This window comes from Hemiscyllium ocellatum, chromosome 37, assembly GCF_020745735.1.
Source record: "Hemiscyllium ocellatum isolate sHemOce1 chromosome 37, sHemOce1.pat.X.cur, whole genome shotgun sequence".
Taxonomy (NCBI): Eukaryota; Metazoa; Chordata; class Chondrichthyes; order Orectolobiformes; family Hemiscylliidae; genus Hemiscyllium; species Hemiscyllium ocellatum.
In genome coordinates, this window is record NC_083437.1 from 46,322,359 (window position 1) to 46,343,985 (window position 21,627).

The following is a 21,627-nucleotide window of genomic DNA, read 5'->3' on the forward strand; positions in this document are numbered from 1 at the left end:
ATGCTGGAGATCAGAGTCAAAAAGTGTGGTGCTGGAGAAGCACAGCAGAATAATTATCACAGGGTGATAATGTTTGCTAATAAGGCTTGTTAATGTCTTGATTCAGATTAAGAAAATATTTGATAGCTATTAATCATTTGAAAACATAAAAAGGAAGCAATTTTCAATCACGTAGGCATTGCCTCAAAAGAGAGGAGCACAGCTTGTCACTGGCCACTCGGGGGATTTTTCTTCCTGGTGATGGAATATGAATAAAGTTTTCTGCACTCAATGTGTCCTACACCTACACACACCTGACATGGATGCTGGGGAGAAATAAGCACTACCACAGTTTGGCAGTAGTGTGGGAGTTTACAAAACATAATGAAGCAATTGTGATTCTGAATGTGGGATGTAAGGGGTAAGACGTAACAAGTCCATAAACAATTTCTGCCATGAAAAGAAACATGTTTTAGTTTCAATCTCACTAATTGCCTTGGAATCATGAGCTCAGGGTTATTCTCACAGATTTAGGGGAAATACTCTACAAAGTGATTATCTAATCTGTGTTTGGTCTCCCCAGTATAGAAGAGCTTGCATGGTAAACAATAAATGCAAAACGCTAAATTTAAAGAAAAAACACAAGTCAATCGCTCTTTGACCTGCAAAGAGGTTTTGGAGTCTGGATGGTGTGAAAGCAGAGGTAAAAGTGTAAATGAAACAGATATTGCACTGGCACAGGAAGGACCATGGGAAGAGAAGTGATTTCATTTGTTTTAATTGTTTCAACGGATCAAGACATGACTAGCCAGCCCAGTGTGTATTGCCTAATCGGAGATCCTGGTGGAAAAATGGTGTTGATCTGCAACTTCTTTCCGCTATCATCATTTACATGTGACCTATAATTCAGTGACAATCTTGTGTTGCTGGTGAGTGTCACATCAGCAACAGCCATTACTTTCCTGGTTGCATTGTTGTTCAATAAAGCTACCACCCTCTGATTTGCAAGTAGAAAGGACATCCACTCCAGCAGTCTTTAATCTCAGGGGGAGGCCTATCACTGCAGCCTGAATGGCACATAATGCATACGAAATGAAGCACATCGTACTCTTGGCTTTACTAATAGGAGCAGAGTGTAAGGATGTGATGTTGAACTTGTACAAAGCACTTGTTAGCATACTGCAGGGATCAGTGCATGAACCCTACGTATTCTCAATAGATATTAATGGTTTAGTTGAGGGAACTAAATGTAATATCTCTAACTTTGCAGATGACACAAAGCTGGGTGGGAGGGCGAACTGTGAGGAGGATGTAGACAAAGGGTCAGTTAGACGAAACATCAGCTCTTTTTTCTCCTTACAGATGCTGCCAGACTTGCTGAGATTTTCCAGTATTTTCTCTTTTGGTAGGGGGATGGAGAGAATGCTTCAGTTTGATTTGGACAGGATGAGTGAGTGGGTAAATGCATGGGTGAATTTGTATATGTGAATAAATGTGAGGTTATCCCCTTTGGAGTAAAAACAGACAAATTATTGTCTGAATGGGAATAGCTGCAAATGTGTTGCTGGTCAAAGCACAGCAGGTTAGGCAGCATCTCAGGAATAGAGAATTCGACGTTTCGAGCATAAGCCCTTCATCAGGAATAAGAGAGAGAGAGCCAAGCCGGCTGAGATAAAAGGTAGGGAGGAGGGACTAGGGGGAGGGGCGATGGAGGTGGGATAGGTGGAAGGAGGTCAAGGTGAGGGTGATAGGCCGGAGTGGGGTGGGGGCGGAGAGGTCAGGAAGAGGATTGCAGGTTAGGAGGGCGGTGCTGAGTTGAGGGAACCGACTGAGACAAGGTGGGGGGAGGGGAAATGAGGAAGCTGGAGAAATCTGAATTCATACCTTGTGGTTGGAGGGTTCCCAGGCGGAAGATGAGGCGCTCCTCCTCCAGCCGTCGTGTAGTTGTGTTCTGCCGGTGGAGGAGTCCAAGGACCTGCATGTCCTCGGTGGAGTGGGAGGGGGAGTTAAAGTGTTGAGCCACGGGGTGATTGGGTTGGTTGGTTCGGGCGGCCCAGAGGTGTTCTCTGAAGCGTTCCGCAAGTAAGCGGCCTGTCTCACCAATATAGAGGAGGCCACATCGGGTGCAGCGGATGCAATAGATGATGTGTGTGGAGGTACAGGTGAACTTGTGGCGGATATGGAAGGATCCCTTGGGGCCTTGGAGGGAAGTGAGTGTGGAGGTGTGGGCGCAAGTTTTACATTTCCTGCGGTTGCAGGGGAAGGTGCCGGGGGTGGAGGTTGGGTTGGTGGGGGGTGTGGATCTGACAAGGGAGTCACGAAGGGAGTGGTCCTTGCGGAACGCTGATAGGGGAGGGGAGGGAAATATATCCTGGGTGGTGGGGTCCGTTTGGAGGTGGCGGAAATGGCGGCGGATAATACGTTGTATGCGCAGGTTGGTGGGGTGGTAGGTGAGAACCAGTGGGGTTCTGTCTTGGTGGCGGTTGGAGGAGCGGGGCTCAAGGGCGGAGGAGCGGGAAGTGGAGGAGATGCGGTGGAGGGCATCGTCGATCACGTCTGGGGGGAATCTGCGGTCCTTGAAGAAGGAGGCCATCTGGGTTGTGCGGTGTTGGAATTGGTCCTCCTGGGAGCAGATGCGGCGGAGACGAAGGAATTGGGAATATGGGATGGCGTTTTTACAGGGGGCAGGGTGGGAGGAGGTGTAGTCCAGGTAGCTGTGGGAGTCAGTCGGTTTATAATAGATGTCTGTGTTGAGTCGGTCGCCCGAGATAGAAATGGAAAGGTCTAGGAAGGGGAGGGAGGAGTCTGAGACAGTCCAGGTGAATTTCAGGTCGGGATGGAAGGTGTTAGTAAAGTTGATGAACTGTTCAACCTCCTCGTGGGAGCACGAGGCAGCGCCGATACAGTCATCGATGTAGCGGAGGAAAAGGTGGGGGGTGGTGCCAGTGTAGTTGCGGAAGATGGACTGTTCCACATATCCTACGAAGAGGCAGGCATAGCTGGGGCCCATGCGGGTGCCCATGGCAACTCCTTTAGTTTGGAGGAAGTGGGAGGATTGAAAAGAGAAGTTATTCAGGGTGAGGACCAGTTCAGTCAGTCGAAGGAGGGTGTCAGTGGAAGGGTACTGGTTAGTGCGGCGGGAAAGGAAGAAGCGGAGGGCTTTGAGTCCTTCGTGATGGGGGATGGAGGTGTACAGGGACTGGATGTCCATAGTGAAAATAAGGCGTTGGGGACCGGGGAAGCGAAAATCCTGGAGGAGGTGGAGGGCGTGGGTGGTGTCCCGAACGTAGGTGGGGAGTTCTTGGACTAAAGGGGACAGGACCGTGTCGAGGTATTGGGAGATGAGTTCGGTGGGGCAGGAGCAGGCTGAGACAATGGGTCGGCCGGGGCAGGCAGGTTTGTGGATTTTGGGCAGGAGGTAGAAACGGGCGGTGCGGGGTTGTGGGACTATGAGGTTGGAGGCGGTGGATGGGAGATCCCCTGAGGTGATGAGGTCCTGGATGGTCTGGGAGATGATGGTTTGGTGGTGGGAGGTGGGGTCGTGGTCAAGGGGGCGATAAGAGGAGGCGTCCGCGAGCTGGCGTTTGGCTTCAGCGGTGTACAGGTCAGTGCGCCAAACTACCACCGCGCCTCCCTTGTCTGCGGGAAGGGGGAAGGTGCAACAAGAACTGAGTATCTTTGTGCACCAGTCACTGAAGATAAATAGGTGCAGCAGGCAATGAAGAAAGCAGATAGTATGTTAACCGTCATGGTGACAGTATTTGAGTACAGTAACAAGGAATTAGACAGAGCCTTGGTGAGACCATGCCTGGAGTAGAATATTGGACGCAGTTTTAGTCTCCTTATGCGAGGAAGATGTTCTGGTTTTGGTGGGAGTGCATCAAACATTTACCATTCTGATTTCTTAGACTGTAGAACTGATGTATGAAGGGAGATTGGATAATAAGGAGTAGAGTCACTGGAGTTTAGAAAAATAAGGGAGGATCTCATGGAAACCTGTGAGATTCGAACAAGACTAAACAGGGTAAATGCAAGAAGGATGTTCCTGATGACTGGGGAGTCCCGGACCAGGGGTCAGAGTCTTAGGATTTGGGGAAGGCCATGTCAGACTGAGATGATGAGAAATTTCTCCCAGAGTGTGGTGACCCTATGAAATTCTCTGTCACAGAAAGTGGTTGAGGCCAAAATATTAAACACTTTCAAGAAATGGTTAGATATGGTTCTTAGAGATAAAGGAATCAAAGGGTAAAGGGAAATAATGAAAACAGGGAACTGAGTTGGATGATCAGACATGTTGAATGGTGGAACAGGTCAAAGGGCCTACTCCTGCTCCTATTTTCTATGTTTCTATTTTAGACCTCAGTTTGAGCATTGTGTAAAGTTCTAGGCTCCACATTATAGGAAAGATGTGAATTCATTGGAGGGAGTGCAGAAGCGATTTACCAGAATTGATCCAGGAATGAGAAATTTGAGTTATAAGGATAGGCTGGACAGGTTGTCCCTGCAGAAAAGTCTGAGAGGAGATCTGATCAAAATTTTCAAAACCATGGAGGACTGGACAGAGTAGATAGGATGAATTTGTTTCAACTTGTAAAAGAAAATAGAATGAGACAGCTCAGATTCAAGGTAATGTGCAAGTGAAGCAAAGTTGAGATGAGAAGAAGCTTTTTCTCACAGTGAGCAGTTAGAGTCTAGAATGCACTGCCTGGAAATATAACTGAGGCACTCCAGAGGACATGGAGGTTTCTGCAAATATTAATGATGAGTATGGATTTGGGGAAAATGCAGGGAATTGGCTGATTTTTATGGTGGTGCACAGACTTGATGGGCTGAAGGCCCTTTCTGTACTGTTGATTCTAAGATTGGCACGAGACAAAGATCCAGACCAGTAATCGATCTGGTGTAGACACTTTGAGCCAAATTGTAATTATTCTGTGATTCCGTCATGCATTTGGCCCTCCGGAAAGAGGAATGCAAGGCCATTCCTGAATGTCAAGATAGTGGCCAAGACTCCATAAACCCCCATTAGATTCCAGCCAACATTACAGATCTGTGACCTTTCACCAGAAGTTACACTCTGTTTTTATTCTTGTCAATGTTAAAGTGCAGGATGCACCAATTTCTGGAATGATTAACTAATCAAAATTACCTACAAGACAGTTTAATAAATGAATATGTGCAGGAGTTCAGTCATTGGACTGATTTATTTAATTAGCCTGTTCTCTTGATCTGAGACCCTCAGCTGAATTTTGGTTCATGTATCTTTGGGCTTCAACATATTGCTAAAGCAGCTACTGTCTGTTGATAGTACAATCTGCAGCACCCAGAATCTAAAATCAAAAGTGAATTATTGAAACAATCACACCATTAGGAATGTAGGCTTTCTCCAATTCATATAGGGATTTAATTGATCTCTACTCAGCAATCACAAATATATGGCACATTTGAATTGGGGATCTCACTGTCTGGGTGAATGTCAGACATAGATGTTTGTTCTTCACTGGATGGTGCAATATGTTGAAAGATTCTTGGAAATAGCTCAACATAGACATAGAATCCCTACATGGAAACAGGTCCTTCAGCCCAACAAGTCCATACCAACCTTCTAAAGAGTAACCCACCCAGACCCATTCCCTACATTTACCCCAGACTAATACACCTAACTTAAACATCCCTGAACATGATGGGGTAGTTTAGCATGAGCTGAAAATGTGTTGCTGGAAAAGTGCAGCAGGTCAGGCAGCATCCAAGGAGCAGGAGAATCAATGTTTCGGGCATGAGCCCTTCTGCAGGAATCAGTTTCCTGAAGAAGGGCTCACGCCGAAACGTCAATTCTCCTGCTCCTTGGATGCTGTCTGACCTGCTGTGCTTTTCCAGCAACACATTTTCAGCTCTGACCTCCAGCATCTGCAGTCCTCACTTTCTCCTAGTAATTTAGCATGGCCAGTTCACCTAACCTGCAAATCTTTGTGATTGTGGGAGGAAACATGAGCATCCAGAGGAAACCCACAAAGACACGGGGAGAATGAGCAATCTCCACACAGACAGACAGTCGCCCAAGGATGGAATCGAACCCAGGTCCCTGGTGCTGTAAGGCAGCAGTGCTAACCACTGAGCTACCATGCCACCCCAAGCTGAGGAAGAACACATTATTTGTGACTATGCCCTTCAATAAAACAGTGAACAGTAAAAGCATAACTGTTTGTCCTTACCTTGGCACAGCTGATATTCACTCCACTCATGCTTCCACTACAGTCTATTAGAAAAATGAACTCGCCCTGTGCCATCCTTAAATCTGGGGAAACAGTCTTCAAATCAGGACAGAAATTCAACATGATGACAGGATTGTGCCCAATATCTTTGTTGAGGCGTTTTCTAATGATCTCAGACTGTCAGGAATAAAGCATATATTTAATTGACCATAAATTAAACAGAAGCAGAAACATAGAAAATAGCTGCAGGATTAAATCATTTGGCCCTTCGAGCATGACCCATCATTCATCATGATTAAGGATGACCATGTAATCTCAGTATCCCATTCCTGGCCTCTCCCCTTGATCCCTCTATCAGCAAGGGTCACGTCCCGCTCCCTCTTGAATGTATCTAACGGACTGGCCCCAAGAGCTTCCTGTGGGAGAGAATTCCACAGAATTACAGCTCTGAGTGAAGAGGTCCTTCCTCATCTCAGATCCTGAAAGACTTACCCCTTAGTCTTAGACTGTGAAGTGAATTATTAATCTGTATAAAATCTAAATTTTACAGAAAGCCTGTGAAAATTGGAATAACAAAGGATAGAATAAACCATGACGTTTTCAACAGCCAAACAGCCTGCTGCCACAAAACTTCTTGAAATACATGGTCTGGCCCACTCCTGCCCCTAATCCATTTGTGCATATAGAGTCATAGAGGTGTACAGCATGGAAACAGACCCTTCGGCCCAACTTGTCCATGCTGATCAGATATGTTTATGATGGGTGAGCAGTGGAATGACTGTGTTCTCATCCTAGTTAATGTTACCCTGGGCAAGTCAGATCCCAGAATGAAATCTGGCTTGATGGATCTGTTTCTTGTTTGTTTTATTTAACTTGGTCTTTTACTGGAACGTAACCGCAGAATGCTGTCACTATTGTTTTAACAATCAAATAAAAGTTACTGCAGAAAAGAAACTCCACAGTTTTGAACCAAAACTAAACTTCTACTATAGAAAGTTAGAAAATAAAACAATTTACAATAGCCATGCAATTCAGGTATTGAACAGCATTAACATGATGAATATAGAGTTAATAAACAAACTTTGGGATACATCCCATAGACAGCACTTTAAAAGGCCGATGCAGTCAAGACAAATCCCACCCAGACGTTAGTGACAGTGTGGACCATCAAATCCAATTCAAAGTCTGTTTCCTTTGCAAGGGATTCTAATTGTTCACTTTTGAATATCTAGATTCAGAACTCACTTGAAAGTATTTCTGCCTCAGAACTGCCTTACATACTGCTCACGTCTTTGTAGTTAACTTCTTACAATCACAGATTTGTACATTACAGAAGATGCCCTCAGTCCATCAAGTCTGCATTGATAAAAGAACTAATCTAAAACTATGCTTGTGCCAGTTTCCAGCAATAGGTCCATAAGCTTGAATGTGTTAACATTAAGTACACATTCAAATATTTTTAAATGATTTGAGGAGTTTTGCCTCAACTAGGCTCCCAGGTAGTGCATTCCAGATTCCCACCACCAACTGGGTGAAAAATGTTTCCCTCTAAACCTTTTGCCTTTCACCTTAACATTATGGACTGACCTTTTAAACAAAGAAAATTTACAGCCCAGGAACAGGCCCTTTGGCCCTCCAAGCCTTGCTGATCTAAATTCACCATCTAAACCTATCGCCCAATTCCTGAGGATCTGTATCCCTCTGCTCCCTACCAACTCATGCATCTGTCCAGATGAATCTACTGTGTCTGCCTCTACTACCTCTGCTGGCAAGCGTTTCAGGCACCTACCACCCTCTGTGTGAAGTACTTGCCATGTGTATCCCCCTTAAACTTTCCACCTCTCACCTTGAAAGCGTGACCTCTTGTTATTGAATCCTTCACCCTGGGAAAAAGCTTGTCTCTATACACCCTGTCTATACCCTTCATGATTTTATAGACTCAATCAGGTCCCCCCTCAATCTTCTTTTTAAACCTAACCTACTCAACCTCTCTTCATAGCTATCACCTTCCATACCAGGCAACATCCTCGTAAACCTTCTCTGCACCCTCTCCAAAGCGTCCACATCCTTTTGGTAATGTGGCGACCAGAACTGTACACAGTATTCTAAATGCGGCTGAACAAATGTCTTGTACAATTTTAACATGACCTGCCAGCTCTTATACTCAATACCCCGTACAATGAAGGCAAGCATACCATATGCCTTCTTGACCACTCTATCCACCTGTGCAGCAACTTTCAGGGTACAATGGGCCTGAACTCCTAGATCTCTCTGCTCATCAACTTTTCCCAAGGCTCTTCCGTTCACAGCATAGTTTACTCGAGAATTAGACTCCGAAAATGCATCACCACACATTTATCTGGATTGAACTCTGTCTGCCCCTTCTCCACCCAACTCTCCAGTCTATCTATATCCTCCTGTATTCTTTGACAGTCACCTATGCTTTCTGCTACTCCACCAATCTTCGTGTTATCAGCAAACTTACTGATCAGACCACCAATGCCCTCTTCCAGATCATTTATGTATATCAACTAAGGGGAACAGTTTTATCTATGGGGAACAGTTTTATCTATCCACCTTATACATGCCCCTCAATTTTATTCACCCAAGGATCCCTCAGCCTTCACTACCAAAAGAAAACAATAAGTTTATCCAGTTAATCTTCATAGTTGAAGTGCTCCATCGCAGGCAGCATTCTGATAAATCTCCTTTGCATTCCCTCCAGTGTAATCACACCTTAAGGTGTGGTGATCAGATTGCACTGTACCAGTACTGAACACAGTTCTCCAGTTCTGGCTCAAACCAAAGTTCTGTCTAGCTCTAACATAATCTCCCCTGTTCTTATTATCTATGCCACGACTGATAAAGATATGTCTCATATATCTTTTTAACTGTATATTAACCTGCCCTCCCACCTTTAGGGATCTGTGGACAAGCACTCCAGAATCCCTGTTTCTACCTGGCATCCTGACACTCATTGTGTCCTGCCTTGCCTAACTTCTTCTGAGAGTGAGCTCCCAGGACTCCAGAGACTGCTCCAAGAATCTCATTATTGACACAAATTCAGCTTATATCAAACATCCAGCTTTACTGAGCTATTGCTGTATTTCTTGCTCTAATCTTTCTCAGCTGTACAAATGAATACTGTAGGTGAGCTTCCTTCATCACATTTTCAACTGAAGTTAACTTTCTACGGCTTTCAGGGACTTCTCCTGCACTAACTGACTACACTCTGACTTGTGCTGCCTGGATTTTCTTTGTTTCAGCACTAACTGCAGTTAACCTCTCTCCCGGTCAAACAAACAGATAAGTTGAGAACAGAAAATCCTTAAGCATCATTCACCGCCATGATGCTGTGGCCCTCTCTAAGCTACCATTGATTCAACCTTTAAGTCAATGGCTGCTTATTTATAGTTTTTTGTAATCTGATCATGTAAATATATTGTACAATTGTTAAGTTCATCAAATGCTTTTACTATAATTTAGCTGTAATGCCTAAACAAAACATCTCCCTGAACTGAACCTTTCTGCAACTGGTGTGGACAGCTTTTCAGCTCAAAACGTTCACCTGCTCTTTTGAGGAAATTCCAGAGTTCAAGTATTATAGAACTATAGAAAATAGAAATATAGAAAACTTGGCCCTTTAAGCCTGCTACCTCACAGCTGGTCATCCAACTCAATACCCTGTTCCTGCTTTTCCTCTATATCCTTTGATTCCTTTAGCCCAAGTGTTACATCTAATTCCTTCCTAAAATTATTTGATGTTTTGTCTTCAAATGTTTTCTGTGACAATGAATTCCACAAGCTCAGCACTCTCTGGAAGAATAAATTTCTCCTCACCTCAATTCTAAATGATTTACCTGTACCTTTATTCTGTAATTTCTGGTTCTAGACTCCCCCACCAACAAGTCCATCTTTTCTGCTTATACACTGTCTAGTCCTGTTAGGATTTTGTAGGTTTCTGTGAGATCCCCTCCTATTCTTCTGTACTTCAGCGAATATGATCCTAACTGATTCAACCTCTCCTTATACATCAGTCCCACAATCTGAGGAAACAGCTGGTAATCCTTTGCTACATTCCCTCCAAAGGGAAGCCTTCCTCAGATAAGGAGACCAAAGCTGCACACAATATTCTAGCTGTGGTCTCACCAAGTCTGTGACATCCCAAATCCTACTTGAATCCTTTCACTACGAAGTTCAACATACCAAGTGTCTTGTTCACCATTGGCTGCACCTGCATGTTTATTGCCAGCTAGGTCTTGTTGCATATTCCCTTTTCTCAATTTATAGTCTTTCAAATAATAATCTACCTTCCTGTTTTTGCTACCAAAGTACCTCACACTGCTTCTGTCTTGTCTTTACCCACTCACTCATCTTGTCCAAATCACACTGAAGCATTCTGCATCCTCCTCAGAGCTCATCCTCCCACCCAGATTGAGATATTATGTTTATATTATATTTATGTTATATTCCCTCCTTTAAATCAGTTACATATTGTGAATAGCTGAGGTTCTCGCACAGATCCCTGCGGTACCCACGAGTCATATTTCTAAATAGTGGGGTTCCATTAGCTGTCCTCCAATTTGTGGGAACTGTTCGAGAGTTTATAGAACATTGGAAGTTGGTCATCTATCATCCAAAATTTTGAAGGCTATGTCCTTAAGCGTCAGTGTCTAGAAATTTATCAGCCTTCAATCCCAACAACTTCCCTAATACCATTTCCTTACTAATACTGATTTCCTTCAGTTCCTCCCTTTGACTAACCCCTGTGTTCTGGTACATTTTTGTCCTCATTTGTGAACTCAGAACCAAAATATGTCTTCAGTTGGTCGGCCATTTCTTTGTTCTATATTATAAACTTCCCTGTTTCTGACTATAAGGGACTTCGTTTGTCCTCACCAATCGTTTTTCTCCTTGCTAATCTATAAAAACTCCTACAGTTGGTTATTATGTTCCCCACAAGCTTACTCTTAAACTTTATTTTCTCTTTCTTAATCAACACCTTGGTCCTCCTTTGCTGCTTTCTAATCTGCTCCCATTCCTCAGGTCTGTTGCTTTTTCTGATCAATTTTATGCCTGTTCCTTGTATCAAATACTATCTCTAATTTCATTTGCAGGTCATAGAACATTGAACATTACAGAGCAGTACAGGCCCTTCGGCCCTCAAGCTGTGAAACCAATCTGAAGCCCATCTAACCTACACTATTCTATTCTCGTCCATATGCCAATCCAATGATCATTTAAATGCCCTTAAAGTTGGCCAGTCGTCTACTGTTGCAGGCAGCGCGTTCCACACCCCTAATTATTCTGAGTAAAGAAACAACCTCTGACATCTGTCCTATATCTATCACCCCAGAACTTGAAGCTTCCCCCCTTATGCTAACCATCACCATCCAAGGAAAAAGACTCTCACTGTCCACCTGATCTAACCCTCTGATTATTTTATATGTGCTGAAAATGTGTTGCTGGAAAAGCGCAGCAGGTCAGGCAGCATCCAAGGAGCAGGAGAGTCGACGTTTCGGGCATGAGCCCTTCTTCAGGAAAGGACATATTTTATATGTCTCAATTAAGTCACCTCTCAACCTTCTTCTCTCTAATGAATACAGTCTCAAGTCCCCCAGAATTTCCTCATAAGACCTTCCCTTCATACCAGGCAACATCCTAGTAAATCTGCTCTGAACCCTTTCCAAAGCTTCCACAATCTTCCTATAATGCGGTGACCAGAAGTGCATGCAATATTCCAAATGCAGCCACAACAGAGTTTAGTACAGCTGCAACATGGTCTCATGGTTTCAAAACTCAATCCCTCTACCACATGTCTTCTTAAAAACCCTATCAACCTGGGTGGCAACTTCCAGGGATCTATGTACATGGACACAGATCTCCCTGCTCACCCACACTACCAAGACTCTTACTATTTGCCCAGTATTCTGCATTCCTGTTACTCCTTCCAAAATGAAACACCTCACACTTTTCTGCATTAAACTCCATTTTCCACCTCTCAGCCCAACTCTGCAGCTTACCCATTTCCATCTGTAACCTGCAACATCCTTCAGCACTATCCACAACTCTACCAACCTTAGTATCATCCACAGATTTACTAATGCTTCCTTCTCCGCCCTCACCAATGTCATTTATAAAAATGACAAACAGCAGTGGACCCAAAACAGATCCTTATGGTGCACCAATAGTAACTGAACTCCCATCAACTACCACCCTATGTCTTATTTCAGCTAGCCAATTTCTGATCCAAACCACTAAATCACCCTCAATCCCATGCTTCAGTATTTTGTGCAGTAGCCTATCATGGGGAGCCTTATCAACCACCTTACTGAAATCCATATACACCACATCGACTGCTTTACCCTTACACACCTGGAAAGTGTGAAAATAAATAAATCCCCTGGACTAGATGGGATTTATCCTAGGATTCCCTGAGGAGACTTTTGCTTTGATCTTTATGTTGCCATTGTCTACAGGAATAGTACCAGTAGACTAGAGGACAGCAAATGTTGTCTGCTTGTTCAAGAATGGGAGTAGAGACAACCCTGGTAGTTACAGACCAGCGAGACTCACTTCAGTTGTGGGTAAAGTGTTGGAAAAGGTTGTAAAAGATAGGATTCATAATCATTTAAAGAGGAATAAGTTGTCTATGGATAGTATGGTTTTGTGAAGGGTAGGTCGTGCCTCACAAACCTTATTGAGTTGGTCACCATCTCACAACTCAATAAGGTTTGTGTGGCACTACCTACCCTTCACAAAACCATACTATCCCTAATCAACTTATTCCTCTCTAAATGATTATGAATCCTATATTTTACAACCTTTTCCAACACTTTACCCACAACTGAAGTGAGTCTCACTGGTCTATAACTACCAGAGTTGTCTCTACTCCCCTTCTTGAACAAGCAGACAACATTTGCTGTCCTCTAGTCTACTGGTACTATTCCTGTAGACAATGGCAACATAAAGATCAAAGCAAAAGTCTTCTCAGAGAATCCTAGGATAAATCCCATCTAGTCCAGGGGATTTATTTATTTTCACACTTTCCAGAATTTCTAACACCTCCTCCTTGTGAACCTCAATCCCATCCAGTCTAGTAGCTGGTTTCTCAGTATTCTCAACAACATTGTCTTTTTCCATGTGAATACTGACAAAAAATATTCATACAGTACTTTACCTATCTCTTCTGACTCCATGCTGTCCTTGATTGGCCCTCTTATCTCCTATATACCAATAGATCCTATCTGCCAATAACTTTTCATGTCCGCTCCTCTCTTGTCTTTGCTCTGTTTAGGTCTTTCCTGACTACCTTGTAACTCTCAATCGCCCTAACTGAGCCTTCATGTCTCATCCTAAGGCTTCTTCTTCCTCTTGACAAGAGAGTCAACTTCCTTAGTAAGTGCTCCTTAGTAAACACTCTCACGCTCAACAACATCTTCTCTGCCTGACAGGTACATAATTATCAAGGACACCCAGTAGCTGTTCCTTGAATAAGCTTCACATTTCTATTCTGCCCATCCCCTGCAGTTTCCTTCCTCATCCTTTGCATCCTGAATGTTGTCTAATCACATTGTAATTGCCTTTCTCCAAGCTGTAGCTTTTGCCCTCCAGTGTATACCTACCCTTTCCATTGCTAAAGTAAACATAACTGAATTGTGGCCACTATCACCAAAGTGCTCACCTATCTCCAAATTTAACACCCAGCCAGATTCATTACCCAGTACCAAATCCAATGTGGCCTCATCCCTTGTTGGCCTGTCTACATACTGCATCAGAAAACCCTCCTCTACACAATGGACAAAACCTGACCCATCTGGGAACTATAGTATTCCTAGTCAATATTCGGGAAGTTGAAGGCCCCCATAACAACTACCCAGTTACTCTCGGTTCTGTCAAGAATCATCTTTGCTATCCTTTCCTCTACATCCCTGGAACTATCTGGAGGCTGATAGAAAGCTCCCAACAGGGTGACCTCTCCATTCTTGTTTCTAATCTCAGCTCATACTACCTCTGTAGACGAGTCCTCAAAATGTCCTTTCTGCAGTCGTAATACTGTCCTTGACTAACAATGCCACATCTCCCCCTGTTTTACAACTTCTCTGCTCATACTGAAACATCTAAAACCCGGAATCATCAGCAACAACCATTCCTATCCCTGCTCTACTCATGCCTCTGAAATGGCCACAACATCAAAATTCCAGGTACCGACTCATGCTGCAAGTTCACCTATCTTATTCGTGATGCTCCTGGCTTTGAAATAGACACACTTTAAACCAACTTCTTGCTTGCTGATGCTCTCTCGTGACCTGAAACCTTACTTTGGACGTCACTACTCTCAACCTCCTCTATACTTGACCTACAATTTAGGTTCCCATCGGCCTGCTAGGTCATGATTTGGTCTCAATTAACAAAGTAGTGTGTTCTATCACATTAAGCAAACCTGCATTGTTGGGAAAATGTATTCCTAGAGAAACCTATAGAACTGTTCATGCAGCATCAAGCAAGTACAGAATACAAGTGCAAAGTCAATGCAAATGCAAAATAGGGTTGAAAATTTGCAAAAGGAGTACATTTTAATGTTTTTTCTTCCAAACACAATTAGCTCATCTGGTGGTGGAAAGATGTGGACAGTTTTTAACACCTTACCATAGATGGAATACTGTATACAGTTCTGGTCGCTATGCTATCAGAAGGAAATGATTGCACTGGAGAGGGTGCAAAGGAAATTCACCAGGATTTTGCCTGGGATTGAAAGTCTCAGGTATAAGGAGAGTCTAGGTAGGCTGGGTTTGTTTTTGTTTTGGAGCGGAGGAAGCTAAGATGGGATCTGAGTGAGATATACAAAATTGAGAGAGGCATAGACAGAATAGTTCATTAAAATCTTTTCCCCATGACAGACGTGTTTAAGACTAGAGGCCATAAGTTTAAAGTGAAGAATACCTAGTTTAGAGGGGATCGGAGAAAAATGTCTTCACCCAAAGCAATGTAGTCTTCTAACATCAAAGCAGCATCTGGACAAGCACTTAAAATTCCAGGTCATAGTAGACTATGGACAAAGAGCAGGTAAATGGATTAGTGTTGTTTGGAATTTGTTGGTCATCATAGACAGGGCAGGCTGAAGGGCCTGTTAAGTTTGATGACTCTGTGGAACCAAAAATTGCTGATCTAGTGAGTTGGTTAACCGTGAAGTAGTGCTGGAGGAGAGTGATGCAGTTAATAGTGTGAAAATCTAAAGAGAGTTTGATAAGGATGAGAAAATTAAGAATTTGGCTGCAGATGTGATGGTTTCAGATTGCAGATTAGGAACTAAAGACATTCTGTAGCTTTGTTGTACAATGAGAGACAAATCATTACCTTTTTTTCTGAACTGGGATCCTTCCTGGTTCCTTTAATGAAATCATTTCTTCCTTTCAAGAATTGCTCGTACTCATCTGGTGTCATGTCACCACTTTCTATTAAGATATGTGGCATATGAGGTTCTGAGGAAAATAATCACAACATTTTATCAAACAATTAAAGTCAGAAGTGCAGGAGGTCTGGCAAGAGTTAATGGCTGGAAATTTCTTAGGCCCTGAATGATAAGGGTTATCGTGAGAAATCTGGGAAAATCAGGTGAAATATTCACTGGGCACTTCTCGACATTGAGACCAAAAAGTCATATTTTCCAAACAAGTCTCAGACATCAACACCGGACATAGAATCGAACAGTACAGCACAGGAACAGGGCATTCTTCCCACCATCGCTGTGCTGACCAGGATTCCATTCTAAACACATCCCAACTACCTGCACATGGTCCATATCCCTCTATTCTCTACCTGTTCATGGTGGGAGTCTATGTTGGGGATTATACACATCAACCTGGGATGCAGGGGGACAAAGACTGTGAAAGCTGGTAACTTGACATATCATGGGGAAAAGATGGGAGTGCATTGGTGACATGGAATGTTGCAGGATGAGAGGTTGTAGTCAGTCACCATTCCCACAACCTCGACAAGGGGAGTTTGCAACACAATGGAGAACATGAACAAATTGCAGTCTTGGGCCTCAAGAGTTAAGGGTGAGAGCTGGGAACATGTGTGGTCAGTAAAGATGAACTGTCTAGGCTGCGCTGGATAGAGGGACATGCAGGTTTGGGGTGGGAAAACCTGATGACCAGCCTGAATCTGGATCTCTGTGCCCAGTGCTACCTGCATAGCCTTCCACAACTTGAGTGTTAAATGCTATCCATTAAATGGAAATTAGCTGTGGCCATGCCCAGAGCAGATGCAATTAGTGTTTGTCTTCTGCCCACAGGCTTAATCTCTGAGCATCAGTAGGCCACTCAAGGGGCAATTACATCAATCATGCATTGCAAACCATACATGAAAATCATCTGTATTCACTGTTCCCTGCTTGGGAAATGCAGCAGTGACAAATTGGGTGGGGTATACCAACCAGGCACAAGTAAACCTGACCACGTCACTGGGACCTAGATTGTGAAGCAGAATTAATCCCAGGTGACCTTAAAGTGACCCCTCAGGACCCCAGAGAACAAAAATAATTCAAGATCTCATTGGCTGCACAGTGGCACTGAATTGATGCCTCTCACTTTGAACTCTAAGTATTCTACACCATGCTCTGACCTACAACGCTGCCTTTCCTGGTGATGTAAGGCTGGCAGGACAAGGTCTCAGGCCACATGCAGCAATCTGCTACTCTTCCTTTGTCACGTGCCTGGTGCTGAATTCATCAGAAGAAGGTCCATGTGGAGCCATCCCATGGCCCTCCTTGTCAGAGTGCCCTGTGTCTCACTGCCTGGAGACCTGGGCAGAACCCGAAATGCTGACTGCTCTCATTACTAAGGAGCTGTTCTGTTTATGGTATTCCCCACGCCACAGCAGGCCTCCTGGTCACTGTTGCTATGGGGATGAGATGGCAATGCAGAGAAATGGAGGATGAAGAGATGTGTCAGGGACTTGAACCTGGATCTCATGGATCAGTTGTAAGGACACTACCACTGCACCAGAGGAACTTCCAAATATAGTGTGGCTCTGAGCCCCATTGGTCACAGTGTGGATCCGAGCGCCATTGGTCACAGTGTGGCTCCGAGCGCCATTGGTCACAGTGTGGATCCGAGCACTATTGGTCACAGTGTGGATCTGAGCCCCATTGGTCACAGTGTGGATCCGAGCCCCATTGGTCACAGTGTGGATCCGAGCACTATTGGTCACAGTGTGGATCCGAGCGCCATTGGTCAGAGTGTGGATCCAAGCCCTATTGGTCACAGTGTGGATCCGAGCGCCATTGGTCACAGTGTGGATCCGAGCGCCATTGGTCACAGTGTGGATCCGAGCCCCATTGGTCACAGTGTGGATCCGAGCGCCATTGCTCACAGTGTGGATCCGAGCCCCATTGGTCACAGTGTGGATCCGAGCCCCATTGGTCACAGTGTGGATCCGAGATCCATTGGTCACAGTGTGGATCCGAGCCCCATTGGTCACAGTGTGGATCCGAGACCCATTGGTCACAGTGTGGATCCGAGCCCCATTGGTCACAGTGTGGATCCGAGCGCCATTGGTCACAGTGTGGATCCGAGCCCCATTGGTCACAGTGTGGATCCGAGCGCCATTGGTCACAGTGTGGATCCGAGCGCCAGTGTAAAATTTGAGCCTTTTCAATCAAAAAGAAAATGCGATTTCATTTATACAAAGCCCTTTACTAAAAAAAACTAAAAATCATTACTTAGATTTATGTGGGATACATATTAATTTGTAAACATTAAATGTCAATGGCTTTGAAGTTTAAATATGATTGGGAAATGTGCAGATGATATTGTATTACTGTGGTTTTAATCAGGACATGTCTGTTCTGTAATAATGGAGCTGGAACAATTGGAATGTTGTGAATCTAAATTACATGTTAATCATATGCTATGTCATAGCAGATTGTAGTATGAAATTATTATGGACAGTAGATGTTTGGTATGGGAAAAACAATTTTAGTTTATTACACTGTAAATGAGGAATTATTTGACAACATTAATTGGAACCATAGTGTCAAGGGTGGCCTTGTAGAGGTTTGGGGAATCATTAGAAGCATGGATGGGCTGAGTGTCAGGGTCTTTTCCCGAAAGTTCAAAACTCTAGGGCATGGGTTTGGGGTGAGTGGAAAGATTGGGGGAGGTAAACTTGGAGGTAGTAACTGTTTTTTTTACACAGAGTGGTGAGTATATGGGATGAACTGCCAAAAAATGTGGTTTTTGCAGGTACAGTTACAACATTTTAGAAGGCATTTGGACAGGTACCTGAATGGGAGAAATATGAAGGTTTGCCTTAAATATGCATTGTGGAATGTCTTGATATTAGAACCAAAAAGGAGTGATATTCAGCTTAAATGTATCTCAAACAAACAATTTGGGTCACAATGAGGAATTGGGTAATGACCTTGAGGAAATGGATTGAAACAAACATTTTTACCTAAAAAACTCTCAAATGGTAGCAACAATCAGACTACAACATGATAATATTCAAGAACCAGTTGACATTTAAAAATAGGAATCAATTCCACAGGATCTTAACTGGTTACACATTTTTATCTCTTACTCTCTACACTTCTGCTTGAAGGTTTTTGTGACAGCGATTAATGTAACTATGAGAAAGGGAGTTTCAAAATCAAAAGTTGGATTGAACCAGACTCACTGAAGTTGTATTAGACAAACTAACGGGGCTAAATGCATGAGCAAAACTAATGTAGTTTACAAAATACCATGCAAGGACTGCACAAAACACTATATAGGACAAACAGGAAGACAGCTAACAATCCGCATACATGAACATCAACTAGCCACAAAACGACACGACCAGCTATCCCTAGTAGCCACACACGCAGACAACAAGCAACATGAATTCGACTGGGACAACACTACTATCATAGGGCAAGCCAGACAGGGAACAGCTAGGGAATTCCTAGAGGCATGGCATTCATCCACAAACTCCATCAACAAACACATCGACCTGGACCCAATATACCAACAACTACAACGGACAGCTGAAACTGACACCCGGAAGCGGCAAGGACAGACCACTATAAATACCGGAAGAAACATCAAAGAAGCGCTTCGCAGGAGGCTCCAAAGCACTGATGATGTCGCCTAGCCAGGGGACGAAACGTTTGCAACAAAAACTTCCAGCTCGGCAAACAGAACCACAACAGCTAAATGCAGATAATTCCGTGGTTCTGATGGCTTGCATCCAAGGACCCTAAAAGAGGTAGCTACAGAGATATTGAATGCATTGGTTGTAATTTTCCAAAAATTCTTGGATTCTGGAGAGGTACCATAGGATTGGAATACTGCCAATGTGACATCCCTATTGAAAAAGGGAGACTGGCAAAAAGCAGGTAACAATCCACTGATTAGCCTAGTATCTATCACTGGAAAAGTGTTGAATAAATTGAGGAAATCATACCAGAACATTGAGAAAATCATAATCTAATCAAGCAGAGTGAGAATCGCCTCACGAAAGGGAAATTGCACCTGACAAATTTATTAGAGTGGTGGAGACTTCCTTAAAAATGTTGATAGAGGGGATCCAGTACTTGTATTATATTTAGACTTCCAAAAAGGTGTTCAACACTTTACCTCACAAAAGGTTAAGTCATAAGATAAGAGCCCACAGTGTTAGAAATAGTACATTGGCATGGAGAATTGGCTGTTGGACAGAAAACAGCAAGAGGAGAGGTGGGGTCTTTTTTCAGGTTAGTGACAAGGATCAGTGCTGGGAAGACCACTATTAACAATATACACCAATGACTTGAAAGAAGGAAATAGACATACAAATTTGTAGACAACACAAAAATAGGTGGAAGGACAGATTGAGAGAGGGATACAAACAGTTTATAGAGAGATATTGGTAAGTTAACAATACTTCATCTGCTTACTCTTTGACCACTAAATGCTGAAAAATATAAAGTTCATTTGGGAAGGGAGAACAAAGACAGAATATTATTTAAATGGAGAAAAACTAGAGGAATCTGCAACACAAAGGGATTTTCAGGTGCACGAAACAAAACAGGGCAGCAAGGAATAAGGAAGGCTAATGGAATGTTGAACCTTATATCAAGGGGGTTGGAGTAAAAATAGAAATGTCATCCTACTACTGTACATAGTGCTGGTGAGACCACATCTGAAGCACTGTGAGCAATTTTGGTTTCTTTATTTCAGGAAGGATATCATTTCATTGGAGACAGTTCAGAGAAAGTTCACTAGAATGATCTCTAGTAAGAGGGAATTATCTTATGAACAAGGTTTAAACAAGTTGGGACTCTATCCATTGCAGTTTAAAAGAATGAAAGGTGATCTCATTAAAATATATAGGATTCATAAAGGGCTTGGCAGGAAAGTTTCCCTCATGGGAGAGTCGAGGCTCAGGAGGTGTAGTCTCAGACTAAAGGGGTGCCAATTTAAGATTAAGATGTGCAGGAATTTCTTCTTTCAGAGCATTGAGAAACTTTGGAACTCCTTGCCACAGAGACTGGTGTCATGCAGAGTTCTTGTGTATAGTCAAGTTTGAGATGGATAGATAGATTCCTCTTCCTACTTTTTATAGTCTTATTATAAGCAAAGGAACCCTGCTTTTCCCAAATATCAGGAATGTTCCAACTGATGAAGTGAGATGGGGAGTGCTACATTTGCAAGTGGCATTGAGCCATGTGGTGTGGAGTTTGAGTGTCTGGAAAAGATTACAGGAAGATGTCACGTTTATGATAATGATCCAGAGATCAAACTCTCCAGAGATTGATTCATTCTGTATTTTAACTTATTTAAAATAGTAGGATACATTATAAGTCATGAAGCAGACATCACAACAAGTGAACTGCTTCCCTTGCATACATACTACAAGCCCACTGCCTAGAAGCGTCCTAAGGTTGTACACACAGTACACATCAAAGGTGAACCCTCTTAAAAATAAGACGAATGCATGAGATAAATAGACCAAAGAGACAATTTATGAATATAAGTTTAAATTTAAAGAAGACAATAAGAGCGAAGGTGTAAAGATTATACATGAAGACTTGGAAAAATGTAATAGTTGCAAGCACCTGTGATTACTCATAGCTGGAGGTGGAAGTACAGAAATGGAACTCTTGCGATGATGTGGAAGATATCACTGAAACAAAAAGGAAGAATCTCCAAGTCTGTTCAGGGACTGCCCTTGTTACATCATACAAGAGACTTGGACTACATCAGAGAGGAACAACTAATAGATGCTAGTGAGATACAGCAGCTGAGATAACCGTGTGGACTGATGAGAGGACAAAATCAGAAACCAGTAAATCAGTGCATCAGTGAAAATTGTGGGAGAGAATCAAAGGCGGCAGCTGAGCTGCCTCTCCCTTTTACTTACTCACTGATGCTTCATCCTGGCCTAATCTCAAAACTGCATTATTCCTCAA

The 21,627-nt window shown here is 43.3% G+C and overlaps 1 protein-coding gene across 1 annotated transcript in view; it reads right to left on the bottom strand.

Annotated features, from left to right (window-relative positions):
• The window catches only part of vwa5b1 (von Willebrand factor A domain containing 5B1), a 226,085-nt gene that overhangs the window by 159,019 nt on the left and 45,439 nt on the right, over positions 1-21,627 (bottom strand). The window contains exons 6-7 of the mRNA XM_060852285.1: positions 15,549-15,673; positions 6,192-6,368 (exon numbers count right to left, since the gene is read on the bottom strand). Of these exons, the coding sequence (XP_060708268.1) occupies positions 6,192-6,368; positions 15,549-15,673 (302 nt within the window). The remainder of the gene's footprint in view (positions 1-6,191; positions 6,369-15,548; positions 15,674-21,627) is intronic.